Source organism: Nipponia nippon, unplaced genomic scaffold (genome assembly GCF_047370975.1).
Source record: "Nipponia nippon isolate SJK-2023a ecotype South Korea unplaced genomic scaffold, ASM4737097v1 scaffold_6, whole genome shotgun sequence".
Classification (NCBI taxonomy): domain Eukaryota; kingdom Metazoa; phylum Chordata; class Aves; order Pelecaniformes; family Threskiornithidae; genus Nipponia; species Nipponia nippon.
The window spans coordinates 70530667-70546307 of NW_028262380.1; the positions used below are offsets into that span (position 1 = coordinate 70530667).

Sequence of the window (15641 nt, forward strand, 5' to 3'; positions counted from 1 at the left end):
AGCCTAAGATAGCTGATACAGTGTGGAAGTTTGGAACTCCTCACTACTCTGGTGCTCCGAACGGCTGACCAACTCTCCCACACAGTATACTGAAATATTTTTCATTGAAGTATCTGAGAAGCTTGCAGTAGCTGGTGAGGTAACTTCTGACAGGGGTCTAGTTCCCTTACGCTTTTTCAGGATGGTGAGCATACGCAGTGTTTTTGCATTGTGGCTAGTCACGTCGGTGCTTATGGAATAATTTGAGTAGCTTAAGAAGTTATGGCCCTCCAGCTGACAGGTGATAACTTTGTGTGCGCTCCCAATTGTTGTAACGCAAAGAAGACAGGGTTTGCTTAAAGGACTTTGAGAATCAGCAACTTCTAGTGCTCTGTGAACTACCTAACTATTCCTCCAGCTACACTTTAATTCCCTAAGGCTGCACTGCAAAGGAAAGGTAGAAATGAGCATACTTGGCTACTCTAGTGTACTAATCTCTCTGAAAACCTTACAGAAGCAAGTAGAAAGTAGGTAGAAACTGTGAAAAAAGAAATACAAAGTTACACTGCTGGCTCTTTTGATGTTGTCATTGACATTTCCAACTGTTAGTATTTTGGCTTCAGCACAAATACATGACTTTAGGTAGATGTTGGTTTTTTTTTTCCTGAATGAAGTATCTATCTAGGTTTTCCATTTGTAAGTACACTGAAGTTATGAGTATCATGATACCTTACTCCAGGGTAAAGTTCGGGTGAGAACACAGAGTACACAAATTGCTCCATAGTTGCAGTCCACGTGCAAGAGTTTGGCTTAAAATAGATGCAGGGTAGCTTACCCTGTTTTCGTGGGGACCACACTGGCACTACAACAGTTACCAGAGAAGCAGCACATCAGTTTGTGGGAAGCCAGGTGCCCAGTGGCACCCCCAGTTCCTAGTGAGATGCCCTGGAAAGTCTTCAGAGCAGGAACTCGGGTAATCTTGAAATAATTTGAGTCTAAATGCCTGTCTAAGTACTTCATTCCTGGAGGAGCAATTTTAACAGAAATCTGGAACTGAGGTCTTCAGTAACGATAAAGGAGACCAGAAGTAAAAACTTAAATAAAAACTTTAACTTTTAATACTGAAAAACGAGTTACCTCTCAAGTCCTAGCAGTAAGCCCCGTTCTTCCCTTTGACTGGTAAGAAATGTGGGAATAGCTCCATACAGCCAGGCCAGCATGTGGGGAACTTTGAAAGCCTTCCGAAAAAGGGATTCTTTTTCCCAGTCTAAGCCGGGAAGCAGAGTTTAAGAACAAATGAATGAACAAGATGAAGCAGGTAAAAAAGTGTGGTGTTGAAGGCAGCAATCCCTTCCACCAGCAGTTAACCCAAAGAAGCAAAGGTTCTTACAGGTGAACTGTGTTCCTGGCCTGGGGTAGAGGACAAAGACTCCTTCACAGGAGCAAATGTAGGAGAAGGAAGAGGATTTATGTTGCCAAGAAAGAGGTAGGACAGAAGGGGAAGTAGGGGGAAGCTGGGCAATGGGTTGACTAATTTGGTAGTCTGAGAGGCACTAATGTTCTGGGTAAAAGGAAATGGAGCAGTGTGAAGAGAGGCAGGCAGAACAAATCGGAGCTAGGGGACAAGAAGAGAGAAAAAGTAATAGCATTTTTAAACTCATATTTGTAAGTCTCTTCTGTAAGAAATCCTTTTCTGTAAGAAATCCTTTTCTAAATGGCTGTTATTTGATCGTATATGAAAGAGAGATGGTATCTCTCAGAGCGTGAAATGTCTATCTCTGGAGTATTTGTAGTTAAGACCTTTCCAACACCTAATTTAGATACACTGGAAGTCAAATGGGGACAAACTAGCGTCCTGGAAATAGATAAGGATCTCCAGCTGATGACCTCCTTCTCTTAAGTTAGAGCCAACACTTCATCATGTAATGGCAAGAATGAAAGGAATGAAGGTGCCCATCTCTGCCGCTGGTGAGATAGGCAGCTCGCAGCCCTGCTCGGGGACGCTGCCGTTCCTGTCGGTGCTGCATCTTGCCACAGAGCTGGCGATGGTCCTTTGGCTCTCTCCCCTGGCCGCGCGGTGAGCGGCACGCACGCTACCGGCTGCCGGAGGACATTTATCAGAAGTTCGTTAAGTGCTGCGAGAATCTCAGTCTGCATGAGGATGTGCTGTAGCTGAAATGGAAAGGGTACTTAACCCAGCTTCAAACAGTGAAGACCCTTTTTGTTAACCTTTGCACCTATGCCTTTGTACTCCTCACTTTTTTTTTTAATTTAGCTGCTAGACAGAAGTACAGACAGGCATTTTGTCACAGTCAGGTAGTGATTTCAGCGTTATCTGCTTAAGCACAGCTCTTCAGCATTGCTTTGTGTGCACGTGGTTCCTCTCAGTTGTTCAGAGATGCGGTTGTTCTTCAGAGGTGGTATGTAATCTTGGTAACAAGCCATGTTGCTTACAAGAGGCAGCCTCTCCCTGAGGATTTCTACAGCTAAGCATCAGGAGGGCAAGATTCCCACCTGGAACTGAAAGTCTCGGATCATTCCCTAGGTCTGTGCAAGCTTGCTCGTCAACATGCTGCTTTATGCTGACATAATTAACAATTACCATGCAGGCAAGAAATCTTTTTGCTGGTGGTGTTGGAGGATGTGACGTCAGGTTTGTAACATCTGAAATGGACAAAGGGAGACTAAAACATTGAAGAAGTTAGTATCTAGCTAAACTAGACTTTTGCAATCCCGTTGAAAAACCTGTTGTTTTGTCCGTGTGCGGAAGCAGGACTAGATATTACATCTGAAGCTGGTGGCTCATGTAGAAGAGTCCAGGCTTAACTCACCCTTGGCAAGTAGGAACTTTTCTAGATGGGTGAGTGGAATGAAACTCTAGTGTGAAGTGAGCATGGTTTATACGGAAGGCATCGAGACGTGTACAGCCATGGTATCACTGATTTTACAGATATAAATAAGAACATCTTTATTTTTCAAATAACTACTGTTACAAGTTATAGGATGGACAGGGTAATGCTGTGTAATCCACAGGAAATAATCTAACTGTGAGTTGCAACTCGGAATAAAGATCTGAATATCACAATTTCTGGGTTGTGGGAAGAAAACCTGAAAGGGGAATCCCGTCCTGGAGACCACTGCTTTTGTTACTCTCTCTTGGACAAAGTCCATCTTGCTTAGCGAAGGGTTCTGTGCCTTGACACAACTCAAGTGATCTGGGTAAAGCGTGCTGCTGGGAAGGCTGAGCTCTTGGGACCCTCTGCTAATTGATTTCATCAACTTTAGGACTTTGGAGAATTACATCTGAGCTGATCAAGGATCACGGAGCCTGAGGCAGTCGAGAGTTGATGAGAAAGTGGAGAGGTGCCTGAAGCCTCAGTTCTTGCTCACCGTGGCACGTGCAGCAGGGATCTCCGTTACGCCTGAAGGTTGTCGCAGCCAGAACAAGCTAAATTCAATTTCTGCCTTGTAGAGACAGTTCAAATAGCAGGTATTAAGCTTATTAAGTGAAGAAGATGCAAGTGACACTACTTCTGATCTAATTGCTCTCCAAGAGGGAGAGTGTTCTAATAAGCTTGCAACAGCTTCTGCCTTTCAGCAAATTAAATAAGTGGGTCATTTCTTCCTTCAGCCAGCTTGAGGGTGAGGGGAAACTCACTGCTAAAGCTAATGCTAATGCAGCTTTTATTCAAGATTAGAGCAAGGGATCTGTTGAGACTTTTTTTAGCCTTGGTGTGCTTATAAGGCAGACAACCACAAGAAGAGCTTTGAAGACATTTTTACTGTAAGAGTCATAGTGCTACATAGGAAAAAAAATTTAAAACCTTCCTGCTTCTTCCTATGAAAAATATTTACTGTACTGATATTTATAGCAGGCAAAAACATGTCAGTGCTGCAGGCCTGCCTCTTGCTGAATAAAACAAAGCAAGACCAATATTTCACTTAAGTTTTCCAAAAGAGCCTGTCTGCAAAATGTATTTTATAGCATGTACTGGAAGAAAAGGGTGAAGCTGACTGGGAAGTTACAAGTTAATTTCTGCATCTTGTCTACCTTTTATTAACATAGAGCAGAAAGGGTTCACCGTTGTGCTGTAGCAGGGATGTGTGACTTTCTGAGTATGAGAATATTAAGAATTGCCTTGTGATGGGGAGAGCCCCAGCCTTTTCACGGTTATTCCACCCTCCCCTCGCCTTCAAAATTGCCCTTTAAGGACATGAAGCAGTGAACATCTACTGTCACGTGCCCAGGGTGAACGAAGAATCCCAGCCCTTTCCACTGCAGAAGAGCTCTGCAGTGATGGCAATATCATACAAATCATGCTGTTTCTCCATGCTTGGCCTCTTTTGTAGGAGTTAGCATTGAAAGCAAGGGTCTGAGTAAAATGGCATAAGAATCGTCCAGATACCAAATACCATCACCCTGTAAGAGTGATGGTGAGAGTTTTGTAGCTGCGATAGTTCAGCTCCTGCTGGCAAACAAAGCCTGCCGTAACGGGTGCTATGGCTCTGTGCCCTGGCGGTGGTGAAACAGTACCATGCTGATGGACACCCTTGGCTGTCCTTAGGAAAATGGAGCTGCTTATGCAAAAGTAAAATGGAAATCAAGGGTTTTTTGTTCCTTTTGGTTTTTTTGTTTGTGGGTTTTTTGTTGTTTGTTTTTTTTTTTAATACAGATCTGAGTACAGTATTACCCTTGCTCTCAAGTCCACAAGTGTAGTTTCTTCCAGAAACTGCCATAAGGGTCTGAATGGAAACCTCCAGCTTCTGGTGTGACTTTTTGTGGTAGATGAGCAAGGATTTGACTTATTAAAGGTACCATCTTCTAGGTCTACATTGTGGTGTTGCTTTTAGAAGTGTTCAGCTACAGATGACGAGATACTTCCATTAATGGGGAACTGTATTATTTCTCCTCCTTGCAAAGACCATTTGAGGGAAGATCCTGAGAGAAGATAACCCTAAAGGAGAAGCACTGCATCTCACCCCCTCATAGAGCCCTCTCCTGTCGTGAGGAGCCAGCTCTGCTAGGCATGCTAGCAGCCCTCGGGGAGGAATACTTGCACCCTGCTTTGCAGTACTGGCCAGGTTTGTAGTGCCACACAACTGTCGGAAATAGTAATATTTACAGTAATAGAGAGCCTAGGCTTCATCTTTAGCTAGAGGAGAGAGCAGTTTAACATTAAGCAAAGCAGCCGTGCCAGCTTGTAAGATCGGGACCATGGGGTCAGGGTAAAGAGGTTTGGAATGGGTAGCATCACCACCGAGTTGAAGCTCGAACAGTCACTAGTTGAGACAGATCACCTACTTAGGATAGGGAAAGGACAAAGATGGCAGCAGAGACATTACTTTTTTTTCCAAAGACTTTTATTAATAAACACCTGGAACATTTAAGAGTTACTACGGGCCTTACTTTACATGGAAGTACTGCTTTATTTGCTCTGCCTCATCTTTCCCAACTATCTAAATGCCAGGCCAACTCCAGCTGTCATCTCTCTTCCCTCCTCTCTCCCTACCTCATTTTCCAGCATAGTGGCATGTTTACAATCCATATGTGCAATATCTATGTCATACCAATGAGCACCATTCCACGCACAAGAGTTACTACACTAACACAGCTCTGTTGTAGCCTGGGTGCTTAGCTGGAGTTCCCCTGGGCCACAGAAAGAGGCTCCTGAGCGCTGTTGCTGTATGATTTCAAGTCAGATGCAGGATCACCGACTTCTCTCAATAAATAAAATTTATCTTCTAACAGGTTCCAGTGTAGCTTTAATTCTGAAGATAAATAAAAGAAAGTCTTTCAACGTGAAGATTGGCCCTTTACTGAAACAGCAAGATTGACAAGACTACAAATTTAAACCATTTAGAAAAGTAATACTTGAAGCAGAGGAGGAAATACTCCCTGGTTAGGTGTGTCCTCTGGAGGGAAGCACAGAAGAGACAAAGGGAACAGTGACTGTGTATACATACCGATGGGCTGCACACGTGTAACGGGCACGTGCGCATTCATCTGGAAAAGTGAGGACATTACTATATGATGTAGAGGAGTTCGCCTCTATTTCCTCACCTGCTCTTGCTGGAGGGGGCCTTCCTCACACTGTGCTATTATCCATTCACTTTTAATGAAATCACCTTCTCAAGTCATGTGAAAATGAGAAGACAACACTAGTATGAGCTTAGATTTGTTCATGTCTAAGCTGCATTAAACTTCCTTTGTATTGCAACAGAAAAAGATACAAGACAATCTCACTGAGTAGTCGGGCCTCGTTCCCTTTGGTACTTGCACAAGCTTAAGAGGAAATAAATAAAATTAGCATGCTGTCAGGGCAAGTTGTTTTTTGAACACAAGTGTTCTGATTTAAATGCTAAGGCCTCCACATTCATCAGAGGATTAAATCCTTAAAGATGGGGGTTAGTGAAAGGATAAAGCTCATTTGCCTTCGGCTTTCAAACCCCGACGTGGCAAGAACACCGTGAGGAGGACACTGACTCATTTCTTCCTCCCTTGGAGGCTCCAGATTAACAAGCACTGAACGGCAAGTGTAACTCCAAACCAGTGCCCAAAATAATGTTTAGTCAACAGTATTTCCTCATCCTTCAATAGCTTCCAGCTTCAAAAGTTTTCTCTACAATAAAATAGTGGTGAGTTAAGACACTGCAATACCAGGTGGCATTCCAACGCGTTACAGCAGTCTGTCGGGGTCTTGATTAAAACTAAAGTCACACACCAGAGACAGGTGATCGGAAGGGTAATTGAATGATGGCAGCCTGTTGGGCCCAATTTGCTCTTCAGTCAGCAAGCCCAGGGCTGAGTTCACATTCAAGGCATGCTGGGAATACCAGATATAATCCAGCGTGTGCCGGCACTCTCCTGAGGGTCGGATCTTCCAGGTGGTGTACGGGGGCTCTGACTGCCCGTCGGGGCTCAGCAGCTTGTACGCACTGTTTAAGTTGAGACTGGAGTTGGAAAATTCTCTGTAGACCTCCTCCGTTGGCTCTGCGTTGAAGTCTCCGCAGATGATCAGAGGGATCTTCGCACCTTGGGTAATACTCTTGAGGTTCTGGAGGAGATCGCAGCCTTGCGCGGACCGAAACCTCTCCCAGCCAGTACGGGCTTTCAGGTGAGTGACAGCAATGCAGAACAGTCTCCCGGTTTCGTTGCACTTCAGCGTCTGAGCTATGGCCACTTGGTTGGTCTTCAGCTTCATGGCGGTCAGCCGGATGTTAGCGCTGTTGATGAGCTCAAAGCGGTCTTTGAGGAAAAACAAGGCGCAGCCGTCCGGCCCGTTGTTCTGCTCCACATCGAGGCAGGGGGACCACGGCTTCGGGAAGAAAGTACACTGGTAGCCGAGTCGGCTGAGGAGTGGCTCAAAGGTGTCAAAGTAGTGGTCGACTTCTTGCAGGCACAAGATGTCAGGCTTGTACGCGAGGATTTCCTCCAGGATGAGGCACTTCCTCTCTTCCCACTTCAGAGCTTCCATGGGGCACTGAACAAAGTTGTCTTTGCCTTCTCCGAGAGCTGAAATTAGCAGGGAGGGGAAGAAAAAAAAGAAAAAAAAGTTGTTACCAATAGCTAAAACAGGCTGTCTTCCTCCAGGTTTTGCAGAGGCCAGTGGCCAGCTTGCAGCAGCCCGTGGCTGCCTGCAGCCCTGCACGAGAGCAGGCGGTCTGTCGCAGCGCAAGGGGTTACGGCGGGAAGCGGCACCAGGCTTTCGCAACGCTTTGCTTTCTCTGTAAAACGCGTGTACATGGGTTTACACGCAGGCGATGGGTTTTGCAGGAGCAGCTGCTGACTTTAAGGGTGCCGGGCTTGCCAATGGGTGTGGGAACCCCTTCTCAAAACACTGAAGTCTCTCCAAAAAACTTAAGTCTCCTTTACAGATATGAGTTAAAGACTTCTTCCCCCTCTTCCCCAAAGTCGCTACGCTGTGGCGAGTGCTTCCACACATGGCTGCCACACCTTGAGCCTAAGGAAAAATGCAGTGGGATAGGAGCGACTTAACTGGAGGATGTTAAGGCAGTCCCTACGTGGGGGATTTCCCACCCCAAAGGATTTTAAGATGAGGCTGTTGCAGAAGTTAATTTACAGCCTTGATTTTAGGGGTCTGAAGAAAAAAAACCAAAACAGTTAAAATTATTTTGAGGAATTAAGCGTTCCCGTAACAGATCTGAATCCCTGAATAGTTCACTGGCAAACTAATTAGAAAACTGTAGAGAAGCTTTACAAAGAACAAAACTTGGGAAAGGATGAGTCTTTTCTGAGGGTTAACTAGCTAAAAGTGATCGGTCACAGCTTTTTGAATATACTGTGTTCAGTTAAGACAGGCATTCAGAGCCGCCTCTGGCCTCGAGGTTGCAAGGAGAGACCTTTTTTCCTTTCCCATAGAACGGAAGGCAAGCCACTATTTCAAGTGCTGAAAATCTGCCTCCCCGGCCCTCAGTCAGTTGTGCCTCACGTAATTCACCTCTCCCCCTTTGCCCCGCCAGTCCCAGGCATGCCTAACTACGTGGGCACAACTGCATTTAAAGGTTTTCCTTGCTGCGTTTGATCTCAAGGTCACACCGTGAGCTTAGAGGCAGCTCCTACCTTGGGCAAGGATGTTCCATTGCATGACCCGAATGGGGCGGTGGTTACTGGCAGCGTTTTTCTTCAGGTCCACGAAGTCCCTCTGAAACCTGGGTGGCCGTTTCTGCAGAACTATCTGACATTCCTCCAGCAAATCCTTGGGGTCTATAGGATCCAGCCGTGCTGAGTCCGGCTGCTCCAGGCAGTCCTGGTGCTGGGACACGGCGCTGCTGCTCAGCGTCTTGGCGAGCGCGCTGTAGAGCCGGCTGGTGCTGTTTCCCATGGAACACACTGGAAAGGAAAAAATGGTGTTAGAGAGGGCCACCATGGCCCTTCACACCGCTTAGGTGCCTTACAGATAACCTTGTTACACTGCCAGCAATTTGTGGGTTGTGCAGGAGCCTGTTCCCGAGTCTGAGACAAAATAAGGATGCAGAGATAGGGTTAGTGCTGTCCACACTCTCATCGTGTTTTGCTTATTATCAGGGGCTGCCACCTTCTGCAGCATGCAAACGGTCTGGTTTAAGACATTGTGCAGGTGTCTTCTAAGGGAAGAAAGGAGTCTTTCATCCAGAATAGCAGGGCTAAGATTAACTTCTGCACGTGTTGTAGGAAACAAGAGAGAGTGTACTTTTTTCCTCCTCAGAGAAGAGAGAGCCCAGCAGGTAGACGAATACTGCCTGCTCCTTATTTTGTGTGCAGCATTTGTCTCTAACGGAGACGGCGCTCCGCACGCCCGGCACCCTGTGCCTATCTGGGATGCCTCCGGGCTGCGGGCCTCCTTCCTGCAGAGCAGCAAGCAGGGTGAATCACTCCCTTGGGTTAATATTTAATAGGCATCTCTGATCACAGCTTCATTCACCCCAAAAGCAGCAATGTTTTCATGAGCGCAGAGCGGCCAGATGCTTCTGCTGGCTTAGCCCTTGAACGTGGAGTGAAGGGGGTCTCTCCAGTTCCCCCTCGCGCCCCTACGCTCACTCCCCTCGCCCTCCTTTCTCCCTTCGTCTCCTCGCTCCTTCGCGCTGTGCACCAGCTCGGCAGCTTCCAGCAGGCCCTGCAGTCCTCCCCAGGCCCCAGCCACCTCCTCCTCCTTTGGCTGTCTTAAACACACGTCCTGCAAATAAGCCACCGTCCCCCAGCTCTCCCTGTTAATGCCCACTAGCAGTGAGCCCCGAGCCCGGCCCCGCATCTCCAGCAGGGCGGTCCCCCCATCCCACACAGGGCCACGGCGGGGTGTGTGTGTGGGGGGGTGTGTGTGTGTGTCCCACTCTGTTTTGCTCTTTGGCTTAGGCGCAGGAGGTGGCTGCAGCCTTCTTCCCCTAGGAGGGGTCAGGCAGCAGAGCCGCCCCTTTCAGACAGCAGCCCTCATGACTATCATGCTAGAAAATACCTCCTCCCGCTTCACAAGAGCACAACCAGCACCACCGGGCAGCTGTGAATGCCCCGAGGCTTGCTTACTGCAAACACACAGGAGACTGGTAGCGTTACGGGCCGGGCTTCAGGGGAGCTGTGGACGAGTTTGCACAGAGTTCGTGGTACTCCTACACATGCCCGCAGCAGCTCCTCGGCATGGCCGTGCATGCCCCGAGATCTCGGAGTGTCCAGAGAAGGGCAATGAAGCTGGTGAAGGGTCTGGAGCACAAATCTTAGGAGGAGCGGCTGAGGGAACTGGGGTTGTTTGGTCTGGAGAAGAGGAGGCTGAGGGGAGACCTTATTGCTCTCTACAACTACCTGAAAGGAGGTTGGAGCGAGGTGGGGGTCGGTCTCTTCTCCCAAGTAACAAGTGATAGGACGAGAGGAAACGGCCTCAAGCTGCGCCAGGGGAGGTTTAGGTTGGATATTAGGAAAACTTCTTCACCAAAAGGGTGGTCAAGCATTGGAACAGGCTGCCCAGGGAAGTGGTTGAGTCTCCATCCCTGGAGGTATTTAAAGGACGGATAGACATAGTGCTTGAGGACATGGTATAGTGGTGGACTTGGCAGTGATAGGTTAACGGTTGGACTCGATCTTAAGGGTCTTTTCCAACCTTAATGATTCAATGATTCTATGATTCTATCCCTTCCAACCCTTCCTCAGGGGAAGGGTTCTGCTCTGACGTGCCGCCCTCGCCACAGCGCACGGGGAGCGCTCGAAGGGAGGCTGCGCGTGCACCCTTCCGCGCTCGGCGCGCCGCCCGAGCGGCGTGGCTGGACGCGGGGTTTCCCCTCGAACGCGGGCAGGAAGGGCGGCGCTCCCACCGCAGCAACTGGCGCAAGAGGCAATGCTGACAGAGTTTCGTTGTTGTCTCAACTTACTCCGAATGCATTTTGCAAAGGTAATCTTGAGCAAAAGAACTTCAGTTTTGCATTGCTGTTGGCCCGCAGCAGCTTTAAGTAAGTTTATTTGTACCTTTGAGTTACTTAAAAACGGAAGAGACTTGTCATCTTGTGCTCACATCTTGCGGCAGATTTGGGGTGTTACCCAACACACGTGCGCGTTCAGCCTTTGCTAGCCTGAACTACAGCGTTACCAACCGTAAGAGCTGGTGATAGAGATAGGATAGCAACAGACCTGGCTAGAGGGGAAGGCAGGAAGGTGGGAGCCCTAACAGTTCAATAAACATACCTAGGAGGAGTAAAAGCAAAAAGAAAGACCCTGCAGCAGAAGCTTCATCTCCCTGTCTTTAGCAAAATGGGTACTTTTAAAGACACGAAAAAATACTGGCTTTAACCTATGTTTTGTATGTGTAAGCCAGTGGAATAGTGCCTCTGAACGGTTCTAAGGAAGTCGTAAATTGGGAATTTAAATTGGATGTGGGACGCCTCTCCCCACCTCCATCTCAATCCTTTTAGTTAAAGTTTAAAGTACCAGGAGTTCCTCAAGCTGAGATGCCTTTCTAGGGGAACTGTGTTTAAAGCGTTTCAGTTTCTGCAGTCTTTCTTAGTTTACAACTCTTGTCAAGAATCCAAGCAGTGCTGAAGTAGGAGAAATGCCATTTAATAGTGAGGGAAGCAGGCCCAAACACGAACTCCCCAAGCAGGGCCCTGACACGGCTGCGAGGGGCTGGGGAGCAGGAACACGAGCGTGCTCTGTGCTGGCTGCGGAAGGGTCCGGCTTGCACACTGCCAGAGCTGCCAGCAGAAACTCGAAGAAATCAACAGAGCCTTTAATGAAAGCTCCCCAGGGAGCTCCTCGCCTGTGTTTGGGGTAGGTATGACCCACAGTTAAGTGCTGCCACTGGAGAGAAGTGCACGGTGCTTTCTGCTGCCTCGGGGCTGCCGTCAGCAGCTGTGGACAGCCACGAGCCCTAGGCCCCGCGCGCCCCTGCCCTCCCCTCCTGGCACAGCGCCGGCCAGGCGCTGGGAAGCCCACGCGGAGGCAGTGCCTTCCGTGGATGAACACAGCTCACGCAGGCCTCTCCAAAGGACTAACAGGGAGTTACTCCGCTCCAAGAAGCCATCAGCAAGAGCCTAGGCTGCTCCTTGCTTGACCCGAATCAGAGGGAGGACGCTGAAAGGGACAAGCTGGGTGCGAGGCATCTGAAGCCAAAAGCCTACCCTAAAGCTCCGAGCAGCTTACATCTGTTACAGCAGGGTGAAGCCTAGGTTCAGTCACGCGCTTGCCAAGCTGCAAACAAAGCCAGAGTATTGTCTAAATCTCATCGTCTCTGGGGTCACGGGGTGTCCAGCTCTTTATGGGGAGTCAGGCGTAGCTTAACCTGCACGGGATGTACTACAGCCCTGCTGCAGCACAGATCCCACAGCTTTTAAAGTCAGTAATGTCTCAGGAAGGAAAAAGCTTCTGTCTTCTTTTGAGAGCCCAGGGAAGGCTGGCTGAAAGAAAGCCTGGGCTGCAAGTCAAACGCTTTCAGGCCTGTTGCCGGTGGCTTGGGAGTCCTTGGCTGAAGAGGGACTCCCGTGGGAAGGCTCCAGCTTAAGATGACTGATGAACCGCGCAAGTTCTTTGTCCCCAAAGCGCTGAAACCACCGCAGCGTGGACTGAATTGTTCTGCAGAACAGAGGCCAGCCCAGCAACCCGAACGCTGAAACTCCAAACGCAAAATCCATTTGTTATTTTGCAATGCTTAACGTGTCCGTGGCAGCAAGGCAAGTACGAGGTCACCGTTCTGAGATCCTTACAGTCCAAGTTAAATGACCTGTAACTGGCTGGGCTAATGTCTGCTGCCAGCGCCGTGACACCGCGGCGCTGGTGTACGCAGAGGAGCAAGTGGACTCCTGAGCTTGCACTTCAGCAGTGGGCAGTGAACGTGGAAGCGATTCTCTTGGTGCGATGTTGCAATGGGGAACGCCAGCTCAGCAATTACTATTTGAAGTGCTTAAAATAAAAAAAAAACAAACCACCAACAAACCCTTCCTGTCAGCAAGGGTGGTGCCTCAGCACGGTAAGGGCAGGGGAAGAATTTAAACTGTTCATTAAACTTCAGAACAGGATGCAAAGTTCAAGGTTTCTTGTGTCATCTGGCAACAGCACAGAAGGGATGAACTTCTGGGATCTCAGGCAATGAGCAGTCACGGACTTCATTTTAAGGGCTGTGCTTCAAAGATGAGGGCTGTGGCGCGCAGGCAGACCAGGGGGCTGCAGCGGGTATCGGAGCCAGGGCCCTTACCTTTTGGGTAAGGTGAACGGCATTCTGGTTTCCCTTCCTTTCGCCTCCTACCTCCCAGCACTGATTTTGGCCGAGAGCCCCCGCCTCGCTCGCTGCGGGGGGTTCACCGCCAGGTGAATGGCTCCGCCGCACCTGCAGCTGCTCTGTAGTTGCATCAGCCTCCCCGCAGCCGAGGAGGCCGGCAGCAGCCTGAGACGCCCGCCCTGCAACCCCGGTTCTAGGAGAAACTTGGCAGACGCCATCCCCATGTGACAAATCCTATGCTGCAGGGTATCATGCTACATGTATAGCCTTGTTCGGGCCAGCCGCGGGAGCGCAGCCCTGGGCCACCTGCATTCAAAGCGGCGGTTGCTGCTGCGTGGAGTTCGAGCCCTGATTTTGGCACCTAGGCCGCTCTTAGGCACAGAGGGGTCGGGACCCTCCTAAGGGGATTCAGCGAGCTGTCACAGCAGGGGAGGTGCTGCCCAGTCAACAGGCAACACCAGAAAGAGGAGGGAACCTCAAATCCGGCCCTGAGTAATACACGAAATCAGTACTTGGCACGAGCTCTGGAAACCCTTTTTCTCATGAGCTTGACTGCCAGCTCACAGGCACACGTGCTCCTCTTCCCTGTAGCTCCGTGAGGCTTCAACCCTGCCGTTGGGCATCCTGGCCTGCCTTCAGCCGGAGGAATGGAAGGACCCTGCCCCAGCCTGGCCTCTACAGCCCTCCTGTAACAGCACCAACAGGGAACCAACACCTTTCACCCCAACCCCAGCTGAGGACAGTAGGGAAAAGCGGATCTCCCGCCTGCCAGGTCAGTAACACAGCCTTAGGTACGGCACAAAGGGTGTCGGACATATCCCCGGACACACCACCTCTCCCACCAGCAGCAGCCTGGAGCCAAGGTGGCCGCTGCCCCAGCTTTCGCCAGGAGCCTCTCCTCCAGCTGTGCCTCTTTAGCCACACTCAGAGGCAAGCTGCTGGTCAACAGACATGGCTTCAGGCTGTACCTGAGCAGCAGAGGCCCGGCAGTGCGTCGGCAGTGCGTCACCGCTCCGCTCCCAACCTGGCCGCAGGGCAGTGGGCAGGGCGCGTGGTGCTGCCAGGGTGCTGTCCTCACACGGACTCCGGGCAGAGCGTGCACCCAGGGACGTGCGGGACCCCGAACACTTTCCGAGACTCATTTTGGGAGCGAAGAACAGGGCGTAATCATTGGTACCTAATGGCACAGGCAAGCAGGAACCTGATGGCTGAGCATCACCGCCTTTGCCTGCCGGAGGGTAAGCTGGGCTTTGCCCACACACTGTCTCTAGTAGAAAAAGAGCCCACTGTGAGTCAAATACATCCCACACAAAGCACGACGCTGGAAGAGACCGGTTCAGCCCGCCGACAGCACGCTTCTGACAGCTGGATAAAGATACTGACCCACTGGGACACCAGAAGAGTTACCCCACCGATATTTGGGTTTATTGCCAGCAGCCAGCCCACAGTTGGGCGCGGAGCGGGCCCCGTCGCCCAGCCTTCGCCGAAAACCTGCAGCCCCGGCGGGCTGGCTGCCAGCGCCTGGATGTCACTGGCTCACGCTTAGCGAGCAAAAGCCACGGCCTTAAAATTCAGGGCTCGCTTCAGTTTTTGGGGCGCGGCGCGGCGGCTGGCGAGGGAAGAGGGCGAGCTGGGGACGAGAACCCCGGCGCCTCTGCTCCGGCCGCCGCAGCCGGGCCCCGGCGGCCTGGTTAACCGGAGCCGGCGCTCCGCAGCCCCCCCCGGCCGTGTCCCTCCCTCCCCGCCCGCTGCCGCCCCCGCTCCCCCGCTCCCCGGTACCCACCTGGGCGGGGCGGCGGCCCCGGTGCGGGCGCGCTGCCCGCTGCTGCCGGCGGGGCGGCGGGGCCGAGGGGCGGCGGGGGGGCGCGGGGCCGCGGCAGGAGGGCGGCGGGGGCGCAGCAGAGGGCGGGCAGCGCCGAGCAGAGGCAGCGAGCGGGGCTCTGGTACATGCTCCCGGCGGGGCGGGCGGAGCGGGACGGGACCGGACGAGACGAGCAGCGGCTCCCGCGCCCGCCCCGCGGCGGCGCTTATAGAGGCGGCGGCGGCGGCCCCCGGCGCGGCCGGTACAGCCGGCACCTTCCACCCGCCCCCGGGGGGGACACACGGGCACGCCGCGGGCGCCGGCCCCCGCACCGAGCCCGCCGGCGGGGACCGGCGTCTCCCGCGGTTGCCCCGCGCCTCCCGCTGCCGCGGCCGGGGGGCGATGCCCCGGGGCGGGGGGGAGGCCGAGCCCCGCCGCCGCGCATCCCCCCCCCCCCCCACCCCCGCCGTGGAGTGGTCTCGCCCGGCGGAGGTTTTCCGCTGGTGACGTCAAAGAGGGGAGCGTTCTGTTCCCACGGACGTCACGGCGTGGGGGTTGGTGGCTCCGTGACCTCACTCCCGTCCCCTTCCCTCCCCCGCCGGGGTCGCTCGGGCCGGTTGGGCCGCGGGTGTCTCCCCACGCGTGGGGCGGCCGCACGCTGCCCTGGCCGG

General features: G+C 51.6%; 1 protein-coding gene and 1 long non-coding RNA gene across 2 annotated transcripts; one reads left to right on the forward strand and one right to left on the reverse strand.

Moving 5' to 3' along the window:
* Nucleotides 1–150: 150 nt before the first annotated feature.
* LOC148051554 (uncharacterized) lies at nucleotides 151–5864 on the forward strand. Its single transcript, XR_015699479.1, has 3 exons — nucleotides 151–3469; nucleotides 4653–5061; nucleotides 5729–5864. It is a non-coding gene; the product is annotated as an uncharacterized LOC148051554 (long non-coding RNA).
* NOCT (nocturnin) lies at nucleotides 5075–15133 on the reverse strand. The gene is made up of 3 exons (XM_087735519.1): nucleotides 14953–15133; nucleotides 8561–8830; nucleotides 5075–7492 (listed from the first exon to the last, which is right to left on the reverse strand). The coding sequence occupies exons 1-3, from the start codon at nucleotides 15116–15118 to the stop codon at nucleotides 6657–6659; spliced, it is 1272 nt and encodes a 423-aa protein (XP_087591645.1). The 5' UTR covers nucleotides 15119–15133; the 3' UTR covers nucleotides 5075–6656.
* Between the last annotated feature and the right edge of the window lie 508 nt (nucleotides 15134–15641).

Bases quoted from the DNA above. Each gene is read 5' to 3' on its own strand.
- NOCT (XM_087735519.1), bottom strand. From the start codon at position 15,118: ATGTACCAGAGCCCCGCTCGCTGCCTCTGCTCGGCGCTGCCCGCCCTC. The intron at 8,831-14,952 runs GTGGGTACCGGG...TTTCCTTTCCAG, and splicing joins GGGGCCGCCGCCCCGCCCAG to TGTGTTCCATGGGAAACAGC. The intron at 7,493-8,560 runs GTAGGAGCTGCC...TGCTAATTTCAG, and splicing joins ATGGAACATCCTTGCCCAAG to CTCTCGGAGAAGGCAAAGAC.